This window comes from Camelus dromedarius, chromosome 16, assembly GCF_036321535.1.
Source record: "Camelus dromedarius isolate mCamDro1 chromosome 16, mCamDro1.pat, whole genome shotgun sequence".
Lineage (NCBI taxonomy): Eukaryota > Metazoa > Chordata > Mammalia > Artiodactyla > Camelidae > Camelus > Camelus dromedarius.
In genome coordinates this window covers 17099192-17121577 of record NC_087451.1, presented here as the reverse complement: position 1 = coordinate 17121577, position 22386 = coordinate 17099192, and the positions used below count along the sequence as shown (strand labels likewise).

At 47.3% G+C, this 22386-nt stretch overlaps 3 protein-coding genes across 12 annotated transcripts in view; 2 read left to right on the top strand and 1 right to left on the bottom strand.

The window, feature by feature from the left end:
- LOC116157877 (uncharacterized) overlaps positions 1 to 22386 on the bottom strand; it is a 696771-nt gene that overhangs the window by 45660 nt on the left and 628725 nt on the right. The gene's annotated exons all lie outside the window — the stretch shown is intronic.
- Positions 1 to 22386, top strand: part of LOC116157898 (leucine-rich repeat-containing protein 37A) — a 196702-nt gene that overhangs the window by 30976 nt on the left and 143340 nt on the right. The window lies entirely within an intron of this gene.
- LOC116157878 (leucine-rich repeat-containing protein 37A) overlaps positions 1 to 22386 on the top strand; it is a 48829-nt gene that overhangs the window by 23949 nt on the left and 2494 nt on the right. For 2 of the 4 annotated variants that reach the window (XM_064495088.1, XM_064495089.1), the window contains exons 9-13: positions 1857 to 3742; positions 4271 to 4387; positions 7470 to 7516; positions 9204 to 9346; positions 9454 to 9526. In XM_064495088.1, coding sequence (XP_064351158.1) covers positions 1857 to 3742; positions 4271 to 4387; positions 7470 to 7516; positions 9204 to 9346; positions 9454 to 9488 — 2228 coding nt within the window. In that variant the 3' untranslated portion in view covers positions 9489 to 9526. Of the gene's footprint in view, positions 1 to 1856; positions 3743 to 4270; positions 4388 to 7469; positions 7517 to 9067; positions 9123 to 9203; positions 9347 to 9453; positions 14501 to 22386 lie in introns of those variants that run through there. The other 2 variants (XM_064495086.1, XM_064495087.1) reach the window with 2 other exon arrangements.

Below are 22386 nucleotides of genomic sequence, written 5' to 3'. Positions count from 1 at the left end.
CTGATCCACATACATAGAGGAACAAGAGAAAGGCATGGAAGCGGGAAGGGAATTAACATTCATGACCACACATTGTATACTGTGCTCTCTGCTTGATGCCTTACCCCCAAATGAGAACTTTTTCATACAGTGCATCACAGTTTGTAAACTGATTTAATATCCATTAGGTCTCAAGTACGCTTTGTCTTTGGGGCAAGTGTAAATACCTTTTTGTTTATTTTATTTTTGCAGTTTTATAAGAGAATACAAGTGGTGGTGTTTTATGTTTTATTTGGAGCCTGAGAGTTTCTGGATCCATAACCAGAAGCTGCTACCTAGCCCTTCCAGTGGATGGGATGGCTCTTTTATTCTTAGACTGTCCAGCTCTGAACTTGCTCTGAATCTCAAGCATTTCTATCCACAAAACACTAAGATGCTTTCAAAGATTTTTGTATACATTAGATTTACTGGCACTTAACTTGATGACTTCCCAAATGTGCTTTCATGCCCAGACAGCTTGAATACTGGTCCCTATCAATGAGCTGGAGCACATTATAAATAACAGCATTTTGCTACTGACATAAAAACGTTCCTCATTTTCCAAACTTTTTTTTTTTTTTTTTTTACTGATTACTCCCTTGTCCCCCTGAAGTAGGCAGAACAGGCATTTTAAATCTCCTTTTACGGTGAGCAAAAGCAAGATCAGAGGTGTTAGGTGCTGTGGCCTAGTGCCTAGATCTTCTGTCCCTGGTTTCGGGCTGTCTGTGACCTCTTGTTCCTCCTTTCTCTTGAACCTTCACCTCTTCCTCTGACCCTCACCTCCTCCTCTGACCCTAACCACCACCACCAAAAATACTTTTAATCCTTCTGGAAGAGAGACCCAGCTGCACAGGGGTACACATGACCTTCAGAAAGTTATAACCTTTTTTTTTAATTTAAAAAAAAGTTTTGTTTATTTTTAGAGGGGAAGTAATTAAGCTCCTTTATTTATTTTTCATGGAGGTGCTGGTGTTTGAACCCAGGACCTCATGTATGGTAAGCAGGCACTCTACCCCTGAGCTATCCCCTCCACCCCAAGTCAGAAGCTCTTGATGGGTCCCCAGGTAAAGCTGGGAATACTAGGAGTGAAATGAAATGAAAGCAAAGTAGGCATGTGACAACAGTTGCTTTTTCCCATCTGCGTTTTAGGACTTCAAGTATTATTCCACTGATCTGTTGAACATTCCACATTTGCATATAGTCTGGCAAATCTCTTAACCTGCACCCCTGCCCACATGTTAGCAGAGAGCCGGGGTGGACATGGTGTTTCTCTCTGTATAGAGCCTCCTGTCATGGGGGCTGGGATATATGGGAGCAGGAACCAAGGAGTGGAATTGGGGGTAAGTGGAAAAGGTCACATCCAGATGAGGACCTGTTAGCAGCGGGTGTTGTCGTGATCACCTGTGATGGGAGCAGGACACGAGCACACTGAGGAGGTGGAGAGCGGAAGCCTCGCACTCTTCTGCGTCTGAGGCAGGACGGGGCAGGGTGTATGGAAGTGAGGAGTTACAGTGGGTCTGCAGAGCATCCTGCTGAGTGGGGAACAGCTGTCCTCCCAGCCTTGACTTCTCTTGAGTACCGGGCAGTTGGCCCCTGGAAACCAGTGGAATAATCCTAAACACTGTCACTCTATTTCACACCATGGAATTTCCTGAGTAGATAGCCACTTTTTCAAAATATATCTTTTTCACTTTCTGTTGTGAGGTTTCTTTTCCCCTCTCTAAGTGGCACCCAGACGTCTGCTGATTTCTAATTTATTTGACTGGGATATGTGGCTGTGGACTGGCAAAAAGCTGTCCATCAGCCTTCAGTTATCAAAAAAACTTCTTTTTTGACAGGTGAAGAAGCAGCTGTAGGGAACATAGAAGGATCGCTCATGAAGGTGTTACAAGCCCGGAAAAATAATACCAGCACCGAGCTGATTATTGAGCCAGAGAACGAGTCCTCGGACGAACATGGTGTCAGCTTCTCAGCCTTCGTCGATAAACAGCTAGACTTTAATGACGAAATTGATGTTATTAGTGCAGTAAATTATGTACTGCCTTATTTCTCGGAGGGAAATCTAGAAGACTTAGAGACAGCATTTTTACCATTCATAAAACTTCTCTTTTCCCATCTACAAGATGGAGATAAGTCCCTGGGTTATTTGGAAAAAAACACAAGGAACCGTTTTGTTCAACCTGAATCCAACAACTTACCTTATAAAAATAAACTGCAGAGATTCTATCATCTGAAAAAATGGTCAGATTCAGAAATGCAAAAAAAAATCGATGAGGTTGAAAAGAAGGAAAAAGCTGCCAGGCTTGTACGTGCCGACCCTTTGGGTCACAAATTATGGCAGGCCTTTCAAGAGCAACTGGACACTGCCCAACCACAGGAAAACAGCCCGGCAAAGACTGAAAGTGTAGGGAAAAGGCTGCGGGGAGTGGACTGGGTCCTCAGGGGCCCAAATGGCATCATCAAAAAACGTGTCAAAAAACTGATGCGTAGGAGGAAACAGAATTCCCAGCCAGCTGTGGAGAACACTGCCAAGGATGAAAAGCAGTTGGACACTGCCCAACCACAGGAAAACAGCCCGGCAAAGACTGAGGGTATAGGGGAAAGGCTGCAGGGAGTGGACTGGGTCCTCAAGGACCCAGATGTCGTCGTCAAAGAAAGTGTCGACGAACTGATGCATTGGAGGAAACAGGATGCCCAGCCAGCTCTGGAGAACACTGCCAAGGAAGAGGCACTCAGAAGGCAGTCCCCAGGAGCAGGGGGGCAGCTTCAGATGATGTGGAGGCCCCGGAAGTTAGTGGGAAGCTCGTTCAACACAAAACCCTCACTTATAAATGAAGACAAAGCAGCAGTCTCTTCTTCCCTGCCCCCTGCCCCCACCCCTCCTAAATCTGAGGTTAGACAGGAATCAAAAGACTTATCCTATAGTATTTTAGAAGACGCAGAAAGTATAGTTAGAAATATGGAAGCTTCTAAACCAACCTCACGTCCCAGAAAAAGACGCCTGTTCCTTGGTAGTCGCTCTCGTGCGATGCACAGCTTATTCCAGGCCAAAAGGAATCGAACTTTGAAAAGGAAAGAGCTCCTCAGGAGTATATCTGCAGGCAGGCCTCCCTCTGCAGTGAGGAGCCTCATAAATTCTCCTTCAGGAGAAGCTATTTCTTCTTCAGCAGAACTAAATTCTCATGAAAACCCACCAGAGTTATTTTCTTCTTCAGACCCTCTTGCAGGAAAGGCAACTGTGCCGGAAGGAGCTCTCTCTGAAGTCGCTGCCCGTACGGACGTTCCCAGCACATATTCTGTTACTACAGGCAACTTTGTGCCAACTGTTGAACACACGGACGAAACACAAAGGGAATACCTCAACGTGGGCACTGAATTACCCTCTAAACCCACCAGCTTCACTTCCCCAGGGCTTCCATCCTTGGGTGATCAGTTTGAACTCCAGGTAAACCAGCAGCTACGGTCCATCGTACCAAATGGTTACATGAGAGGCCTCATTTCTCATTTGATCCGAACTCTCAAAATGGACTGCTCTGAGACGCACGTGAAGCTGTCCTGTGCCAAGTTTTTCACCAGAACAGGCCTTCTGATAAAGCTGCTCAGTGAGCAGCAAAAAGTAAAATTGTCCCCGGCAGAGGGGGATACTGACCTGTGGAAAACTGAGAACTACATCAGTGAGAGCGCAGAAGGCCAGAGTGAACAGACAGGGCAGGAGCCACATGAGGTGAGGGCAATGCCTGACACATGGGGACCTGGACTTCTACTCAGTGTAGGACATGCCATTAAAGTGCCAAAGCAGGGAGACTAGGGGCCCCTGGTCTGCATCTTATCCCCGAAACTGGCTAAGACAGCGATCTCCCACTGTGCTCATTTAGAGAATGGTGCCGCTATTCCTAGGGGAGCCTCAACACACAAGATGCATTGTAAGAGAAAATGCTGATAAGATTAGTAACACATGAGATCTGGTAGGTTCTTTAAGAACCTATAAGCTACTCGAAAGGATGGGGTTCAGAGTAGTTTAAGAACAGTCTGCTAAGGGGGAGGGTATAGCTCACGTGGTAGGGCACATGCTTAGCGTGCACGAGGTCCTGGGTCCAGTCCCCAGCACTTCCTCTAAAACACAAATAAACCTAATTACCTCCCACCCACCCCCCAAAAAAGAAGAGTGAGCTAGTGTTTAAGTAGGTTTTAGAATAGTTAGAGTTCATCTTTTCTCTTTGTTTTTCAAAGAAATTATTCTTTATTATTTCAGCTCACAGAGGAAGTTCCAGGATCCGACTATAAGAGCAAAGTCATGTGGGCAGTTTTAATATCTGTGGCAGTAACTGCAGTAGTGGCGGTCTTGGTTATAAGTTTCTGCCTTTTTGAGGTAAGGACAGTTGAGATTCAGAACCCGCAAACTGAAAATCACAGCTACCTTTCCACCTGCTACTACTCCACAGTCCTCTTCAGTCACAAGGGCTGAGATGGGTTTGGTCTTTTATGGAAAAGTATACGCCCGGGATTCTTAAAGGAGCTCCAGTCCCAGGGGGTCTCTGTGGAACTGAACCCAAGGTAACAAGCCATTAGAGTATTTTGAAAAGTCAAGTTTATAAGGAGGCCAGAGTTGACATGGTAGTAAAATTTCTTCAACTCAGAACACTGCACCTCACCAGTCACTGTCATCCCTTCACTGCTTTCTGTCCTTGTTAGGTGAAATGATGAGATACATCATTTCCACCCTCCTGGAGCCATCAGTCACCCTGGGAGGGCTGAAAGGACATGGCTAAGAGATAAAAGTGTGATCTTGTCCATCCATTGGGTTTACTTACCAGCTTTCTTCTCCAGTGTGTAAGACATTTTGTAGGTAGGTTCCATCAAAACACTGTGAATAAAATCCTGCCTCAGGCTCCTGTGAAGTGTGCCCTTTTGTTGTAGTTCTGTTCTCACCCTGTAGTCTTCCAGCTGTGCCTCAGTGTGCCATGGAGGCCTGTCTCTGCAGGAGGATGTTCTTTGCTTGTGTAGACACAGAAGCCCTGTCTGTAGAACAGATGTATTTGTCACTGATGAGTAATAATTTGGCATTCTGATTTCTGATCAATCCTGTGATAGTGATAAAGTGAGACTGCCTCATAGGAAGACTTGAGATCCCTCTTGGTGAAGGCAGAGTCTGATTTCTGAGCCTACAAATGTGCAGGGTAGCGTGGGGTCAGCATGCTAGTCATTTGTCATTAGCCATTTCCCAGACTGTGCCCCCTGCATCTGCCGGTGGCATATGGCCTTGTGCTTTTGTAGAATTTCTATAAACTCCTCTTTTATTGCTTTAATTGCTATGTAGTTTAACCTTGCACTTGTATCTATTTATTTCATTTCATTATTTCCTCTCCCCACTTAGATAAGTTTTTTCAGGACAGAGACCATGTAGTGTTTTTCGTAAAGCTGACAATAATGATGTTCAGTGGAAGAGAGATGAGGCATTATGTCAATTCCACAATGAGGATTAATGCAACATAATATTTATTTGAAGTAGCTAGACAGCCCAGCAATCGACAGACCCACGTGTCCTTTAGACTTTTGAAATGTCATATTTAACATTCTAATCAGTGGAAGAAAATGAATAAATGGTAGTAGAACAGCTCCCTATTTGGTGGAAAGATAACAGCAGGTCCCCATTTTTCACCTTAAACATATCTCCATAAACATGAAAGAAAAGAACTCATGAAAGTATTAGAAGAAAATAGAAGCAATATGTTTATAATCGTGTGGTGGAAAAGAGCTTTCAGACCCTGATGCCACAGGCAGAAAGCTTTGGCAGATTTGACCACCTTGTCTGTGGAACCAAATTAGCACCGACCTATGCCAAGCACTGGACAAAGTGTCTTCCGTGTATTGTCTGGCTTAATCCCCACAGTCCTGTGAGGACGGCAGTTCCATCCTTGTTTCATAGATTTAGGGCATCGACTTAAGGCCCCAGTGACAAAACCAAAAGCAGAAGCCAGTTTCACCTGACTGTAAAGGCTGAGCTCCTTACTCCACTCTTCTGTCTCGTCCCCTTAGAGACAAAAACTTTGGGAAGTCTTTGAAACACTGAAAATCAATGAAAGCCCATATTTATTTATTGTAAAGAGTTTTAGAAGTGAACAAGAAGACAGACAATCCAGGGGAGGAGAGGGCAAAGGCTCGGAAGAGCAGCCATCTGTTGACCGTCTGTCCCCGTATCAGCCCGTCCTCATGGCTAGCAGGTTTTGTCAGCCAGGCCTTTGTCACCTCATGGCATAAAAATAGTCTCTGATACTCTCTTCTAGTACTTTCATAATCTGTCTAGAATTTGTTTTGTTTATTAGTGTAGTTGAGGTAGGGGATCTAACTTTTTCCCCCTGTATGAACATCGAATTGTTTCAAAATTTTCTACTGAATGGTCCATTCTTCACCAATCTAAAAATACTATCTTGACTATAACTCAATAAAAAAAGTTTTAAAAAGTAATAATAAAAATACTGTGCTTATCTCGACTCTGTTGTATTGATGCAGTTATCTTTTCCTAGTACCGGTAGCACACTGAATAATTCCAGTTGCTCTGGAACATATTGTATTAATGGTAGGGTAAGCTCCTGCTGTTTGATCATCTTTTTCATACATTTCATGAATATTCATTCACATTTTCTCTCCCAAATGTCAACTAGCCAGGTTTTGTTGAAGATTTATCTTGGATTTAAATTGGACTGCATTGAATCTGTAGGTCAATTTGAGAATTGATATCTTTACAACATTCTGGGAAGATGGTATCTCATGCCATGTATACAGCTTTCACTTTAATGTCCTTCAGAAGAGTTTTAATATTCATCACATATGTCTTATACATTCTCAGTTAAATTTATCCCTAGGTACTTTATGCGGTTTTTTTGATATTGTAAATGGGATATTTCTTCTATTTCTTAGTCTTCTGTGTTATATAGGAAAGTCTTTGAAGTTTATATGTTGATCTCTTGATTCTGTATGTAGCCATCTTCCTGAATTCTCATATTGCTTCCAACCTAAAGCTTGTCTATCATTTCATGTGCAAATGTGCTTGTCTCTTCCTTTCCAGTGTTTTTCTTACCGCAGTGATGAGGACCTCCTCAACAGTGACCAGTAGTGGCCATATGATAGGCATCTGACTCTTGTTCTTGTCTTTAAAACGATGCTGAGGTTCCTGGTAGATACTTTTGTTTTCCTACTTCTAAGAATTTGTATTGGCCATTATCTGTTGAACGTTACCTAAAACAATCAATAAAACGTATTGCCAGCTGTGTGCATGATCCTAAGTTAGGCACTGTGAAAGAGGCAAAGGATTATTAAACAAGAGAACATTCCTTCCACAAAAAAAGCCTTCGTCTCACTGGGTAGATAAGACTGAAAATGAAAAGAAATGAATAAAGATTCTAAGATAGTCATTGTGATGAATAATTCTGATCATGTTTCTTCCAAAACAGATTTGTTCACGCAGAAAAGCAGCAAAAGATCAGAAAAAAAGCGTAAGGTAAATATTACTCTGGTAACTTTTTTAAAAGCTTTTATTTTTTGTTTGTTTTACTTTTGTGGGGGAGGTAATTAGGTTTCTTTATCTTTAGTGGAGGTACCAAGGATTGAACCCAGGGCCTCGTGCATGCTGAGCAGCTCACTCTACCACTGAGCTGTACCCTCCCCCTAGTCTGGTAATTTTTGAAGTAGGATTTTAGAACTAGAGGAGAACTTAGACCTCATCTATTTCAATCTCTTCAGTTTATAGTGAGGAAAGCACAAAAGGCAGGAAGAATATTTATTTATCATAATGCTTTAGCCGAATTTATTTACCAGCAAAACTAGCTCCCCAGCCAAAGCTGAGCTGGAATGGGACCGGCCCAGATGCCTCTGCTTTTCCTAGTCCTTTAAGGGAAGAAGGGGGAGGGAGAGAGGTTTGGGTTTTCACCTGTTTCTGCTGGTGGTGGCCATCAGGCTGGGCTGGGCCAGTGGCCTTCTTGGAGGTTCTGGGGTAGGGAAGGCCACATGGCTCTAGGGTTTGAGGACCAGCCTCACTCAAAGTTGTTGGAAGGGAGAATATATGAGTCCTTCCTAGAAAGTGGCAGGGAAACTTCCCTTGTCCTCCTGCTGGTTTTCAGACGCCCACAGTCTATTCCCTTTATCCAAACCTCATAGAATTTTAACTGGGAGAAACTTTAGACAGCAGTTTGTTTCTTCCTTTTATATTAAGAAAGTGGAGAAAGAGAAAGGGAAAAGGTCCTGCCCCATGGCCATACTGCTAGTGAGTATCAAAAAGATGCTTCCCTTCCACTGAGGCCTTCATTGATCACACTGTGCTTGGGCTGTGAGCTACATGTTATGTCACAAATCAGCACCACATACTATATGGACACAAGGAGTTTCTAAAACAAACTTATTATGCACTCAGATGTTTTCCTATTCTATGTATATTCAAAAAAGAATATTTTGTGTTTTAGTAATAGTCGTGGTCTTTAAACTGATTTCACAATTCACTTAGCATCAGAGACAGCCTGCGGTGTGAAAGTCAGTGAGTCAGATAGCTCTGCTACTTGGACTCAGGTTTCCTTGGTGTGATCCAGTTTACAGGACAAAGCCACTAGGAAAATAGGGACTCCCTCCCCCTCAGCCCCAGCACGTGCTGCGTGTGACTGCGTCTGCAGAGGGCTGGGGTGAACACTTCCAGAGTCATGTTATTCTGCCTCGCACGGCTGTGCAGGGTCTTCCCTGCACGAGGGCACTTGGCAGAGCCAAGCAGGGGAGTGGGGCTAGAAAATCTGCCTGAACTCCGTGCTCAGCCACATGCAGAGGCCTGTCCGGGGACACTGGGGGGCCATCTCAAACGGGCATGGAGAGCTTCTGGGAGCCCGGTGTGCATGGAATTATTCCATAATTCCATAATTATTAAATATCAGGGTCCAGGTGTGTGGTGCCTTTGCTGGTGGTGAGTGTTTACTGAGGTGCCCACTTAGTCCCAGTAAGACCAGACAGGCACACTGTGTGAGACGTAGAAAGTGGCGTGCATCACTAATTGTGTGTGTTTTCTTCCAAGGGGCTTCTTTCAGTTTTTGCTGCGTAGAAAATGCTCAGAGCAAAGTGAGAGCCAGGTAAATCTGAGGAGGATAAAGTACTGTTGCCAGAGAAAGCAGGGGAGATGCAGAATGAACGTTCCCCTTTTTCCGTTCTAGGAGGGCTTCTTCCAGAGAATGCGGCCGCTCTGGCTCAGGGACATGTACAGACCTCTCAGTGCCACACGCAAAAAAAATATGGCGCAGAAGCTACATGATGGGGAGTCTTCTGACGAGGAAGAGATTTTCAGTAAGGATGCGAGGTAAATGATTGGTGACAACTTAAAGTTCTCATCCAAATGAGGAAAGAATGAAAAATTTAATTGTTCCTTTCAAGACTAAAGGCCTCGGCATTTTTCTTCTTCCCCAGGGCACCCACGGATGACGCAGCTGACGTGGTCCTGACCAGCGAGCCGGACGAGCCGGATGAGGAGAGCGAGACGGTACTGGGGAGCAACGCGGTGTGAGCGCCGTCCCGCATCGGGCCGCCTGTGCATTTTATTTTCTAATATTATCTTTTCAGAAAGATTGCTTATAAAATACTCCTTTTTCTCCAGTGAAGATGTACAAATTCCAACCAATTCTAGCCACGTGGTGAGGACTTAAAATGTAAATAGTTGAATATTTATAAGCAAAGAACAAGGGCCACAGGCAGGAGAAAGCAGGGCTGAGGCTTGAATCCCTCACAGTAGGCAGTGCTTCCGTGAGGGGTGACGTGGGCACAGGAGGATGACTAGAAGGATGAAGAAGGGCTTCTCTCCCTCGTTTCCCCAGTATAGTCAGTCCCTGGGAACCGGGAAGCGTGTCGTGCGCCGGGGGCAGGATCGTGCAGTCACGGCACAGACGGCGCTGGCTTCCCCCCCTGCTCCGGGCCGGCGGCGGCTACTCACAGCACGGCTGCCCCTGCCAGCGGGGGCCCCGCACACAGGGGCTGGGGCGGCCAGAAGGTTTGCGTCCCTGGGCTGCCTCCACCCTGAGGCCAAGGCCTGGCTTTTCTCCGAAGCTCTCAAACTCGTGTACAGATGTGTTTCCTGTCATGGTAGGGGGTTCTCCACCCTTTGAAGCTGGTGGAAAATTCTCATTGAGTTTTTTCTTCTCTAAAAAGCCCCTAACCCTTGGAGAGCTAGCTGGAGGGACAGGGTAGAGAATGTGTGGGAGCAGCCATTGCCCAAGGTGGCCATCCCCAGGCCTCCCCTGGGCTGCCCTGGCCTCTCCTGACCCCACTGAGGGTCCGCCACGTGCTGCTCAGCTCCCTCCAGCTCAGCCCAGCACCAAACCTCCCCACTTCCTGCCTCACCCAGCACAGGCCTGTGGCTGCGTGATTTCAAGCGAGTGTGTAATGACAGTGCCACCTGCATCAGCTGCAAGGTTCTTCCACTCCTACAAAGGAAGTCATTATTCAGTCGCATTTAATAAGCCAGTGATGGTTGAAGTACCTTAGTGAGTAAAAGGAATTCTGAATGAGTCAATAACAGTGACAACTACAGTGAGGAGAATGACGGGAGCTGTTTACTGAGCACCTGCTCTGGGCCAGGTGCAGTACTAGGCACTTGAGTCACACCATTAGGTCATAAGAACAGAAAGTCCCCATGCCCGCCCAGACTCTGTAATGAGTCAGGGGTTGATGTCAACGAGGGAGGTGGACACGAAGACAAGGAGCTGATGAGAAGCCAGGGATAAAGATCCTCATGTTGCTGGGCTTCCCAACGTGCGGGCCAGGATTCCAAGTAGCTCCAGGTTCCTATGTGGGGATGTTTCCATTATTTCAATGTTGGTACATAGAGGGAGGCTTAGGTAATATTTTTTATGTCACACTACCTCCAATTTGCACAATTCTTTATTAGTCTCAAATGCTACCCTAATGTATTTCTAAATAAAAATGCCCAAGAGTAAGGCTCTGCTTTGCCCAGCTTGACCCAAATTGGGCAGTGCTTTTGCCAGAACACAGACTTCACCTGGCCCACCTGTCTGTCCTTGGCTCAGGGACACACCCTGGCTCTAGGAGTCAGCTGGTACAAAAACCATGGCCACCTACAGCTGCCTCTGTCTCCATCATACTGATGGGCAAACTAGCTCGGAGTTCGGCTCCTTACTGAGAACTGAGTGACAGAACAAGGGACGGAGATACAAGGCCAACAGCTACTCAGTGAAAATTCTCACTGATTCTAATGAGATCTGTCAGAGGAATTAGCCATTTTTAAAATGGTAATGATACGAGGCAATGAATGAGTAGGGCAAGAATGACACAGAAGTGTTGTAGGGTTCGGAGGAGGGAAGGTTAGGAAGCTGGGGAGAGTCCATGAAAAAGGTGGGACTTGTCCTGGGCCTGGGTTACAAGCCAGAGACTGTGCCTGGTCTGGAGGAAGAGTTGGACACAGTCCCTGTCCTCCAGGCACTCCTAAGACTGGGAGGAGGGACAGACCCCTGAAGGTGTACGTAGAAGACAGTGTGTTGACGTGACAATGGCAGTGTGCCAAGCGGTGGGTTCAGCTCTTGGTTGGCTGGAAAGGAGTAAATGTGAGGGATGGCTTGGAGGAGGGGAAGAGGAAGGAAGCCACACAGAAGTTTAGGCTGACGAGATGAAGGAAAGGCCTGGTCTAGACAGGACAGTACAGCAGCGAGAAGCGTGAAACCCCAGGGTGTGCTCGCACGTGCGCAGCCTGCTTCCCGAGCACGCAGCGCGAGGCGGGAAAGGCAGTGTGAGAGGCCGCGTGGGGAGCAGGGGACCAGTCCCCGGGGTCCTGGCAGAGGCACGTGGTCGTGACCAGGCAGCACAGACTGCAATGTTTTAAGCAGAGAAGGGTCATGATCAAGCTTGAGTTTTAGAAAGAGCACTTTGAAGGTGGTCTGGAAGTAGAGAGGCCAAGAGATCAACTTGGGGGTTTAGACCAAGTAGGAACTGGGAGGAAGTGGGGCGCCAGACTGGAGGTTTTGATGCAGCTGAAGCACGTGTATGGTGGGTACACATGAGTGGGAACTGGAAGGACAAGCGCTTTTGTTCACAGAAGGAAAGGTTGGACTTTTGAGAGTTTGTATGGTAGATTCCAGATGATAATAAGGTCCAAGTGTAACCTGGGGGTGGGGGTCAGGAAGTATCGGGAATCCAGCAAGTGATGAGAAAGAGCTCGAATGACCTTGGAGACTCACTTGTTTCCCCTTTATGTAGCTCAGCAGAAAGCTAGCTCAGCAGGCACCTGCAGGGCCATGGGTGGGGGAAACAGGCGCCCCTTCCGTCATTTCTACCCTCTGGCAGTTCCCAGTATTAGTGGTAAAGGTGGACAGAATCAACTTTCTCAGAACTCTGGAAATCTAACCAATGGGCTTGTAGAAATCTGAGGGGCAATTTTTTTAAGAAAACACATTAACTTTCTCTCTCTCTTTCTTTCTTTCTTTTTCTATCTTTCTTTCTCTATTTATTTATTTAAAACACTAACTTCTGTCAGGACAGTGAGATCTGTGTTGCTTTAACTTGTCCTAGAACATTGCTCTCCATGAAAGTTTCTTGGGGACAAAGTCTTTGTCCTATTCTTTGTAACCCCAACACTTAGTGCAGTGCAGAGCATGGCTCACAGTGAATGTTTTTGAATATATCCATTAATTTTTGTCAACTGTGATTCAACAACCACCCCCCTCCCTGGGTCGCCTATCTGACCATAATGAAACTCAGATTCTTATGAGAGTCTTGGTGTTATAAAATGTTTAGGAAAGGTCATGAGTTTAAGACATGGTACCAGTGCTACTAAAACCTCTTGGTGGAGGGAGCTAACGAGCCCACTCTCCGATGTGCTGGCAAGAGAAAAACTGAGCCTTTGTTCTCTTTCCACAAGTTAGGCACCAGCAAGCTAATGAAGGGGGAAGGGAGGCTGCCACTAGTGGGCATCTGCAGAACTGTTAGTCCAGCTCCAGATGCACAATCGACACCTTCATTAACCCAAACTGAACTTTGTGAAACTGCATTTCTGAACTACAAGACAAATAGGAGGGTCTTTTCCAAAGCCTGATTTAGAGGAGGCTCTTCACCTTGAGTCTAAAATCCCCTTCAGACAACTGAACCTACCTGCTGTGATCTGCTTGTGACATGGAGAAATCACAAAATTTTCAAGGTTCTGAAAAACCCATACTTCTTATTAGTTGTAGTCAGGAAAGAAAGTATAGTGCATTAGGCAATAGCAATATATCTTCTTTATATTTTTCACACTACAGCTTAACACAAACATCCATACCTCAAAGGTTCCTATTGACCACAGATAATTCACTTCAGACATACAGAATTTTTGAAAAATAACGTTTTGGGTGGTTGAGGAGAGAGGTGCCCAGTGGTGGGTGTTTAGGAATTTTTTCCGCTTTACCATTTAAAAGCAGCTAATAGTTGAGGAGGCACCCATACCTTTTGTTCCCTGAAGAATTTTGGGCTAAACTTAGTTCTTTGCAGCTCTGTGCTGCATACATTTTAAGCAGTTAGGAATTTTGCACATGAGCAGGGGTTAAATTCAAAAGTGGAATTTCAAGCACGTTAGAGCAACAACAATGGGATTTGTGACAACACTAATTAACAGTATCAATAATATACAAATGATTGTCCTGAAATATCATCTTTCAAAACAGGATAACATTTTGAAGAGGTGGATTGAGTTTATCTTGGAAGAGTGTGCAAATGGTTTCATTATCTACTATTTTTAACTGCCAGTAAAAATATAAAATCGTTTTCTTCTATAGATAGTTCAGAGTGCCAAGAATTTGACCAGAGCTGATGGAAAAGTGACATTATTCACCTTTTAATGCTTCTGGGTCTCTATAACGCCAAGGATGAGAACTACCCCAACTGTCTTTTTAACCAAAGAGGATTTGATTATAAATGCCTATGTATGTGTGCGAATGAATGACCAAATCATGTAGGGAATGAAGGTATTTCATGTAGGGCATTTTCAAGCTTGGCCAGTAAAAACGTTATGTAAACTTACGGTCTCCCCCAACGACAGTGTGAAGCTCTGAGATCTGTTCTGTTCACTGCTGTATCTTCAGTGCTTAGACAGAACTGACAGAAAGTAACTACTTAATAAATTTGCACAAAAAGGAATAAATCCTGCAGTATTATGTTTAACTAATGAATGCAACAATTTTGATAATTGCATAATTTTGCTGTTATAGGTAAACTCAAAAAGGCCAAATAGTATGCAATATTTCAAATATTTTCTATAGTGAAATATTAAGTACCAAAGAAGACAGAATCAAAGAAAAGCTAAGGCTGTAGACTTTTGGGAGAACTCCATGCCACTTAACTGCTCTCATATTATTCCTCTGTTTGAAACTAAAGTCAAGGAAAGTTGACCTCCCCTACTCAATTCCTTACAACCTTCATGAAGATCTTTCGTGTGTGTTGATATCTTTCAATGCAAATAAAAATCATTGCACCAGTATGTCAAGCCATTGTTGCACCCATCCCCCTTTGCTTCTGTCAAACAAGCTGTCCTGGGGTAATTTTCACATTGTAATTTAAATTACTTCATGTACCAATGTCCTGAGATTGACTGTCTGGAAAAGCCTATCTAGCTGGTATGTCAATTCAAGACAGTTGGGGCCCATTCAGGAAACAAAAATCCCATCCAGTATTTCTGAACCAAGATTTAAAACAGGAAAATAGATACATAGGTATGTCCTGAAAAAGACAAAAGGAGAAAAAATGATGGATGCCAAGGTAACCCAGAGATTATTAACTGCATGAAGAAGTTACTTCCCAAAGAACGAGGGGAATAGAAGGGGAAGGCAATGTTACCAGGACCCAGGAGCTCACAAGATGGAATGACCACATATCTGACGCTCAGATCTCTGGGGGAAGCGCTGAACTTGCTGCCTCTTGGTCCTCGGCCAAGAAGGTGACCCAGAATTTCATTCCTGAAGGATCTGTGTCTTCAGAAGCCCTGTCCTTTCTTTTTGGTTGCTGGGGCTGCTATTAATCTCTGCTGTTGGACTTACGAATACAAAAGGCATCCCAGATGGAGTTCCAGGCATGGCCCTCCTTGCCCCCCATTGTGGAGCAGTGACACAAAGTCCTTGGAATTTGGGTTAGTCACTCCAGCCAGTAGAGAAATCCCTTTTTTGTCTGAATGGCCCACAGAGATGTACTAAAATTTGGCTGAATCCTGGCAACTTAGTAGTAATATTTTAAAATATAAATCCCAGAAGATTATTATTGATAGCCTTTTATAAGATTATTAACAGTTAAAGCAACCATAAAAGAAACCAAAAACATTTTCTGCGAATAGGTACATATGCAATAAAAATGTATTAAAAAAACAAAAGCCGGGGGTGGGGGTAGAGCTCAGTGGTAGAGCATGCGCGTGAAGCCCTGGGTTCAGTCCCCAGTACCTCTATCTTAATAATAGAAAAGAACATTAAAAACAAAAGTAAAGCAAAAATGAGCCAAAGACTTAAGATCGGAGAAAATTCAAGAGGGGAGAGTCAGAAAAATGCATGTGGGTGTACCCCGGAGTAAGATGTAACTTATTACTGAAGTCCTAACTTTCAGATCACCTGGTGGGCCTCGGAGTATTTATAATATTAGAGAGATAATAAAAGCTCTGCATGAAGCAATGGTGAGAGTTCCTCTTTATTTTTTTTTTTTTAATATTGTTTTGGGGGAGGTAATCAGGTTTATTTATCTATTTTAATGGAGGTACTGGGGATTGAACCCAGGACCTCATGCAGCCTAGGTATGCACTCTGCCACTGAGCTTTACCCAACCCCCGAGTTTGTCTTGAATTAAGAGTGCATTAAGAGAAGTAAGAGAACAGGGAGGAGTGGCGAGTCCAAAAGTTTAATTAGACAGCTCCTAAAGCAATCTAGAGGAGAGACAGTTAAGATACAGATGAAGGAGCTAAATGTAAAGGTAATGTGGAAATAGAAATAGAATGCGGTAATTTTTACAAAAGTAGGAAGGAGATGTCTTAAGTTTGAGCCACTAAAAGAAAATGATGCCTTTAATGAAAATAATTAACAAGGGAGTAATTTAAGAAACGTCAGTCCATTTTGGGTGTGTTTTCAAGGGCTCCTGTGGGACATTTTTGAGTTTGTTTTTGTTTTTGTTTTATGTTTTTATTGAAGTATGGTCAGTTGACAATATTGTGTCAATTACTAGTGCACAGCACAATGCTTCAGTCATATAGGTACATGCATGTATTTGTTTTCATATTTCTTTCCAACATAAGTTACTACAAGATACTCAATATAGGTCCCTGTGCTATACATTATAAACTTGATGTTTATCTATTATATATATATTAGTTAGAATTTGCAAACCTCAAACTTTGGGATATTTTTGGAAAAAAAAAATACTAGACAACACAAGGAAGAAAATGGTAAGTTCTACCAAGGAAATTCAAACCAAGCCATGTAGGTTTAGAGAAAGATGTTTCGTTAAATATTAAATATACATATTTGTATGCTCATGTGTATTTACTCTATTATGTATTTTACTATATTCAGGTCAGATATTCAGCTCACCTTCAGTTTTTTTTTTTTTAATCTGTAATTTTAATGTCCTGTGTGTCTACTGGACTCTTTGTCATTTGTTCTGCTCTTAAGTCATGATCTCTTTTTGTTGTTTTGTGATTGCTTTTCCTTCGGTTTCTTTGGGGACCTTAAAGACACCTACTTTAAAGACTTTTCAAATGGCTCTAAAACTTTATTTTTTCATCTATCAGTTCTTCCATTTGTGGAGATTGTTGGCTTCCCCAGCGCCCTGTGATTCCTGGTTGTGGGATTATCTGGAGATTCCGTAAAACCCAAGGCCATCTACCAGCCGCCTCTACTTGGTCTGTACCTGGCTGGGCTCCAGACCAGGGTTTTCTCAGAAGTGTCCACTGTGGGCCTCCACCTCATGTGAGTGACACATTTCTGGGACAGTCCCTTAAGCCTAATGGTTCTGCCCAACCACAGGCATGTGGCTTTGGTTTTTGCCACGACCTTGAAGGGTGGACGTAGCTGCTCTGGTTTATCATCACCAACTGGCAGCACAGATCCTGACACCAGCCAGCTTCAGGGCCCAGCCCGGCTCAGCATTTACACTGTGGCTCACACCCAGCACGTTCAGCCCTGCTGTCTTCCCAGCCCCTTCTCCGCCTGCAGCCTCCGCCCTATTTTCTTTTAAGGAGAAGTCTCCATTTCGTGTCTACAAACATGTCCTTCTCATTAATTTTTTTAACACTCTCATGTCTACGTGTTTCGGGCAGAAGGACATGGTTTCAATCATCTTTAACCAGAAGCCATGTGACTTCCCCACACGTGATACAGCCGCTGTTAAAGCAGAGGGGTTCCACAAGCAGGTCGAAATGCACACCCCCAGAGCGCAATGTTATTCCTGGACATGACTTACAACTACTCACATTAGGCCTGTTTGGACCTGCTGGTGAGCAGGATCAGGCTCAGCCTGGGGCAACAGCATAAACGTGAAAGCAACCTGTAATTTTTATTGAGAGTCAAATTTGAAGCATGCATATTTATTAATTTTTATTATTTTATTAAACGAATACGTAGATAGAGTGCCATGTGCCAGACTTAGGGCCTTTGTTTGTAAGCGCCTTACAAACATGGACTAATTTAATGCTTATAACAATCCTGGGACACGGATACTATTATTATAACCCCCATTTTACAGATGAGAAAACTGAGGTACAAAGAGGAGTGAACCATGACTGAGATTCTGAGTCCCGTGCGCTGAGCCTATGCTCCCCTATACTTTGTGAGTGTGTGTGTGTGTTTGTATGTGTGTGTGTGTGTGTATGACACATGTGACACTAGCTTGTACTTAGGAGCAGGGAGCGTGAAGTCAGACTCTGACTGTGGTGTGACTTTCCACAGCTAGAAGTGGAATGAGGAAGGACAGACGATGGCAGACTCAGGGACCTGGTCCACTGGCACGGGCCTGCTGCCCCAGACCAGCTCTGCCCACTTCCTCCCCGCCTGCTCACGTGGTCGTGGGGCTGACCGAGGCCTGGCTCAGACGCAGCAGCCTGAGGGCACCAGGGAGGCCCGGCTGCAGCAGGGGCGGTGGGGTCTGTCCTCTCCCACCCTCATCTCAGCATCAGGAAAATCTGTTCACTGTAGACTGGAGGGACTAGGGGCTGGAGACGGGGGAGAGCCATGAAAACAGCTCCTTCCTTAAAAGAAAGGGTGGACAAATCACTCCATCGTTACTCTTCGTGTCTAGGGAGACAGAGAGATGGAAAGAGAGACCAGGGTAAGGACTGAGACAAGAATGAAAAATACAGAGAAGCACAGAAGTACAGAGAGTGTAGACAGAAAGGTGCCAAGACAGAAATAGATACAGACACTGGGAGACAGAGAAACACACACCTGGAGGGTGTCTGGATGGAAGGTGCTGGGAGACGGGGTGGGGCTGAGTCAGAACTGATGTGGGGGGATGGTCGTGCAGGAAGCCGAGCCGCTGAGGCCCTGAGGGTTTGGGGTCCTTGGGGAGTCTGGGACAGAAGGGCCTAGAGCCACGGGTTCCCCACCTACCAGTATGGCCTATCCAAGGACGGGGCTGGGGCTGAAGTAGGTGTGCGGAAGTGTATCCAGTCCCCTCCCAAGGCTGCTGGCCTGGGGTCCCTGGAGCTGGGGACAGGTGCCTGCCTTTCCGTGTCCTCCTCCCGAACTGTGCCAGCTGGCCCCGTCCCCCCACCCCAGGCCAGTGTCAGGTTCCAGGCTGTTCCCCGGGGGAACTTTGATCTGGAAAGAATGAGAGTGACCGAGCTGGCGGCTGCCCAGGGCCGAGCCGTGCCACTGAGACCTGGCCTGGGCTGCCCCTGCCACATTCCCACCTGTGGGGGCACCAGGCAGTCACTCCAGGGCTCAGGAGACACAGGTGGGGTCTCTTCTGCTTTCCTGCCCCCCTGTTCTCTCCACTTCCATTCACTGTTCAGTCACTAGTTCCTGCACTGCTCCATTCGGCGCCCCTCCCTTCACTCACTCATTCAAATGGCTGATGGAGCTGGGGGCTGGGCCACGGGTCAGAGGGATGAGAGAGGCAGGGCCTTGCCCTCTCAGGAGCCCCAGAGATCACTACTCAAGACAGACAGCAGCTCCACACTGGAGGAGGGAGCCAGGGCAGGAGAGGAGGGATATATTTCAACGGGCATGGTGGGCGGGGAGGGGAGGGGAGGAGTGGTAACAGGCCTCATCAGGGACGGCTTCCTGGAGGAGGTGGCATTTAAACTGGGCTCTGAAGACCTAAAGAAGGGAGTCTGCCAGACAGGATGGCAAGTGGAAGGGATGCTTCAGGCAGTGGGACCAGGGCAGCCACAAAGGCAGAAGTGTGGGAGTTTGTGCATTTTGCCGGAAGGGCCTTGAAATGCACCTTAAGGCATTCGACCCACTGTTGGTGGAGGGGAGTCATGGGTCAGAGGGATAGTTTTGTTAGAGAAAGGAGACTCGGGGGGCTTGCAGGGGAGGTGGCAGCCTGGTGGTGTGGGTGCTGGTCTCCAGGCTTCCCCAAGGAGGTGCTAGCGCCCGCAGAGACCTCCCGTACCGCTCCAGCCCCAAGGGGGACTCCAGAATGATTCTGAGGAAGCCCAGCTTGTGTGTGGGCTGCAAAAGGCTTTGGAGGGCCCTGGCCCAGGCCAGAGCCCAGCCCCCTGCCTCTGCCCAGCCTCCCCACCCCCACTGCTTACTTGGAGTGACACAGCCTTTTTCTGGGCTGAAAGCAGACACTGCCTGGCCTGCGGGGCCCCTGGGGAAGGCCCAGGGAGCCACAGCCCTGGAGCTCTGCCTCCCCCAGTCCCTATAAATAGCCCAGGGAGGGGGAGGGGAGGCAGGCCAGGCAGGGCTAGAGGGGGCAGGCCTCGGATGGGAAGTTGTGGAGCAGCGGGGGAGAAGGGAGGATGAGTCCAGAATTTAGGCCCAGTTCTGCCGCTGATGATGACTGCTCGCCCCTGGGGATCTCGGGGTCCTCTGGGCAGGGGCAGCCAGGCTGGCGGAGCGGATTGCACGAGCACGTAGACGCAGGGAGTGTCATTCTAAGAGGACAGGAGGGGCCAGTGCTCCTTCCTGTGTGGCTTTTCAGAGGCACAAGGGTCAGGATATTAGCTGTGAGGGCCCCAGGCCGGGGCTGTCCTGCCCCAGAGACCACAGTGGCCCAGGACAGGCTGTGGTGGGGTGCTGTTCCCAAGGTGGGGGCAGGGCGCTGGGGTGAGTCAGCGGAGACCTTTCCAGGCCATGGGGCCAGGGCTTAGGAGCTGGGACCTGAGTGGGGAGGGGATCCTAGAAATGGAAACTGTGAGCCCCATGGCCTTATCTGGGCTGGAAGCAGCTGTCTCCACTCCACACCCTCCGCAGCCCCTGCCTTTGCTGGGAGGAGGCAGGCCCCTCCGCACGGGGATGTGTGCTGTTTGTTCTCTGGGCGGCCTGAGCCTCAGCAGAGGCCCGTGGGAAATTCCTCCTCCACTAGGACCACGAGGGCCCAACGTTGGTCGGGGGTTGAGAAGGTCTGCTCTCTCTTACCCTCTCTCCGGATCAGGGCCACCCTTAAAACCTTGTATGCAAGTCTCCGCAGAGCGCCCAGGATCCCTACCTTCTAGAGACAGACTTCTAGGTCTGGTTAAAGAGGCAGCCAGAGATGGGGCACCTGACTTGTGCAGTCAGACTCACACGGTGATACACAAACGCTTGATATATGGAAGCATATGGAGACGCTCAACATACACATACAGGCATGCGTGCGTTCTACGCTGACACATGTGCAGCAGGCATGCATTTGCGTGTGTCTAGAACACGTTCAGCACTTATGAGCAAATGCATAAAAGTCCCTCCTATAAAGACAATTGCTTGGAAATGTACCCACACCCCACACGCCACATACACGTGCAGGTCCTGTAGACTCTGCAATGCCCACATCTTCCCTCCGCACTGACACACCCACACTGGGACACGCAAGCATGATACGTGCACAGACACGTCCTCAGATACGTGGGAGAAAGATGAAAATGTGTGTCCAGCTGAGTGTCCCTGGGATGGAGTTTAAAGGAGGGTTTGGTAGAGGGGAATTGGAGTGACCCAGGGGGCAGGGGTCTCTTCCGTCCCCCCACGCAGGGGCCTCAGGGTTCCAGGATTCAGGAGAGTTCAGGCAGGCAGAGCTCTGGGGCAGAGGGCAGAGCCCCATGTGTCCCTCTCCTAGTCCTGGCCGGAGATGAGGCCTGGGGCCTCCACGACTGGCCCCCCGGGCTCCTGCGCAGCCTCCACCACACTCCCACCTCCTTGCTTAGCATTCCCCTTGGCTCCCGAACCCAGCAACCTGGCAGGAAAAGATAAACGTAAGCCTTGCATCCACACCCATATGGATCTCATAACAAGGCAACAGTTTCCAGGGCAGAGGCTGGATTTCAGATTGGAGAGGAGGGGTGGGAGATCCTTTGTTTGCCGAGGGGTCCAGCCCTGGAGTGCATTGCTCCACTGGGTCCTTGTTAGTCTACTCCCTTTGGGTGCCTGCAGCTGGGAACCCTGGGGAGTGGGGAATGACTGGCTTCACACACCTTCCCAATTATGAGAACTCCCAGGCCCATCAGCCACCCAGCAAGCTGAGGGCTGCAGGCAGGCAGGGCCCATCAGGGCCTGGCAGATAATGGGTCTGGCCTGGCCCCTGACCTTCCAACCTGAGCCCATCCTGGCAGAGGGGCTTGGAGGGATGAAGTGACCAGTGAGGTTGGCAGCTGCCTTTGACTCAGTGCAAAGGCTGTGACCTTCGAGACAGGGTTGTGCAGTACCTGTGAGCCCCCTGTGGCTCATCGTGGCCGCTAACGCACCCTCTCCGTCACCCATCTCAGTCCATCCTGGAGGTTCGACTGGCTCCCAAGTGAGTCCCCTTTTTCGAGGTATCCCATCACCCCATGTTCACAGAGCACTTTCTAAAGCCAGTTGTCTCTCCAGGTGTGGGGGTGGATGAACAGCTGAGACAGACAGCCCCAGCTCTCTGAGGATGGGGTCCAACACATGCACGCAAGTGTGTATATGCACCTCACCCACGCCCGGGGACTCGGGTGCAGAAGGTGGAGGAGTGGGCCTGACAAGTGGGCCCAGGAATGCAGTGGCCTACACCATCCCACTTCTTATGGCCTTTCCCCGCCCTGTAAGCCTTGTGTGCCTTCTCGGGACCTGAGGAGTCTGGGGAGGGGGTGGGACCTTCAGGCCTGAGGGCTGGAGGCTGGTGGGTATATGGAGAGGGGCTGGGCTGGCGATGGAGAAGCGGCAGTCATCGGTATGGAGGTGGGGGTGGGTGACACCACCCAGAAAGAGTCTGCGGGTGAAAGGGGTC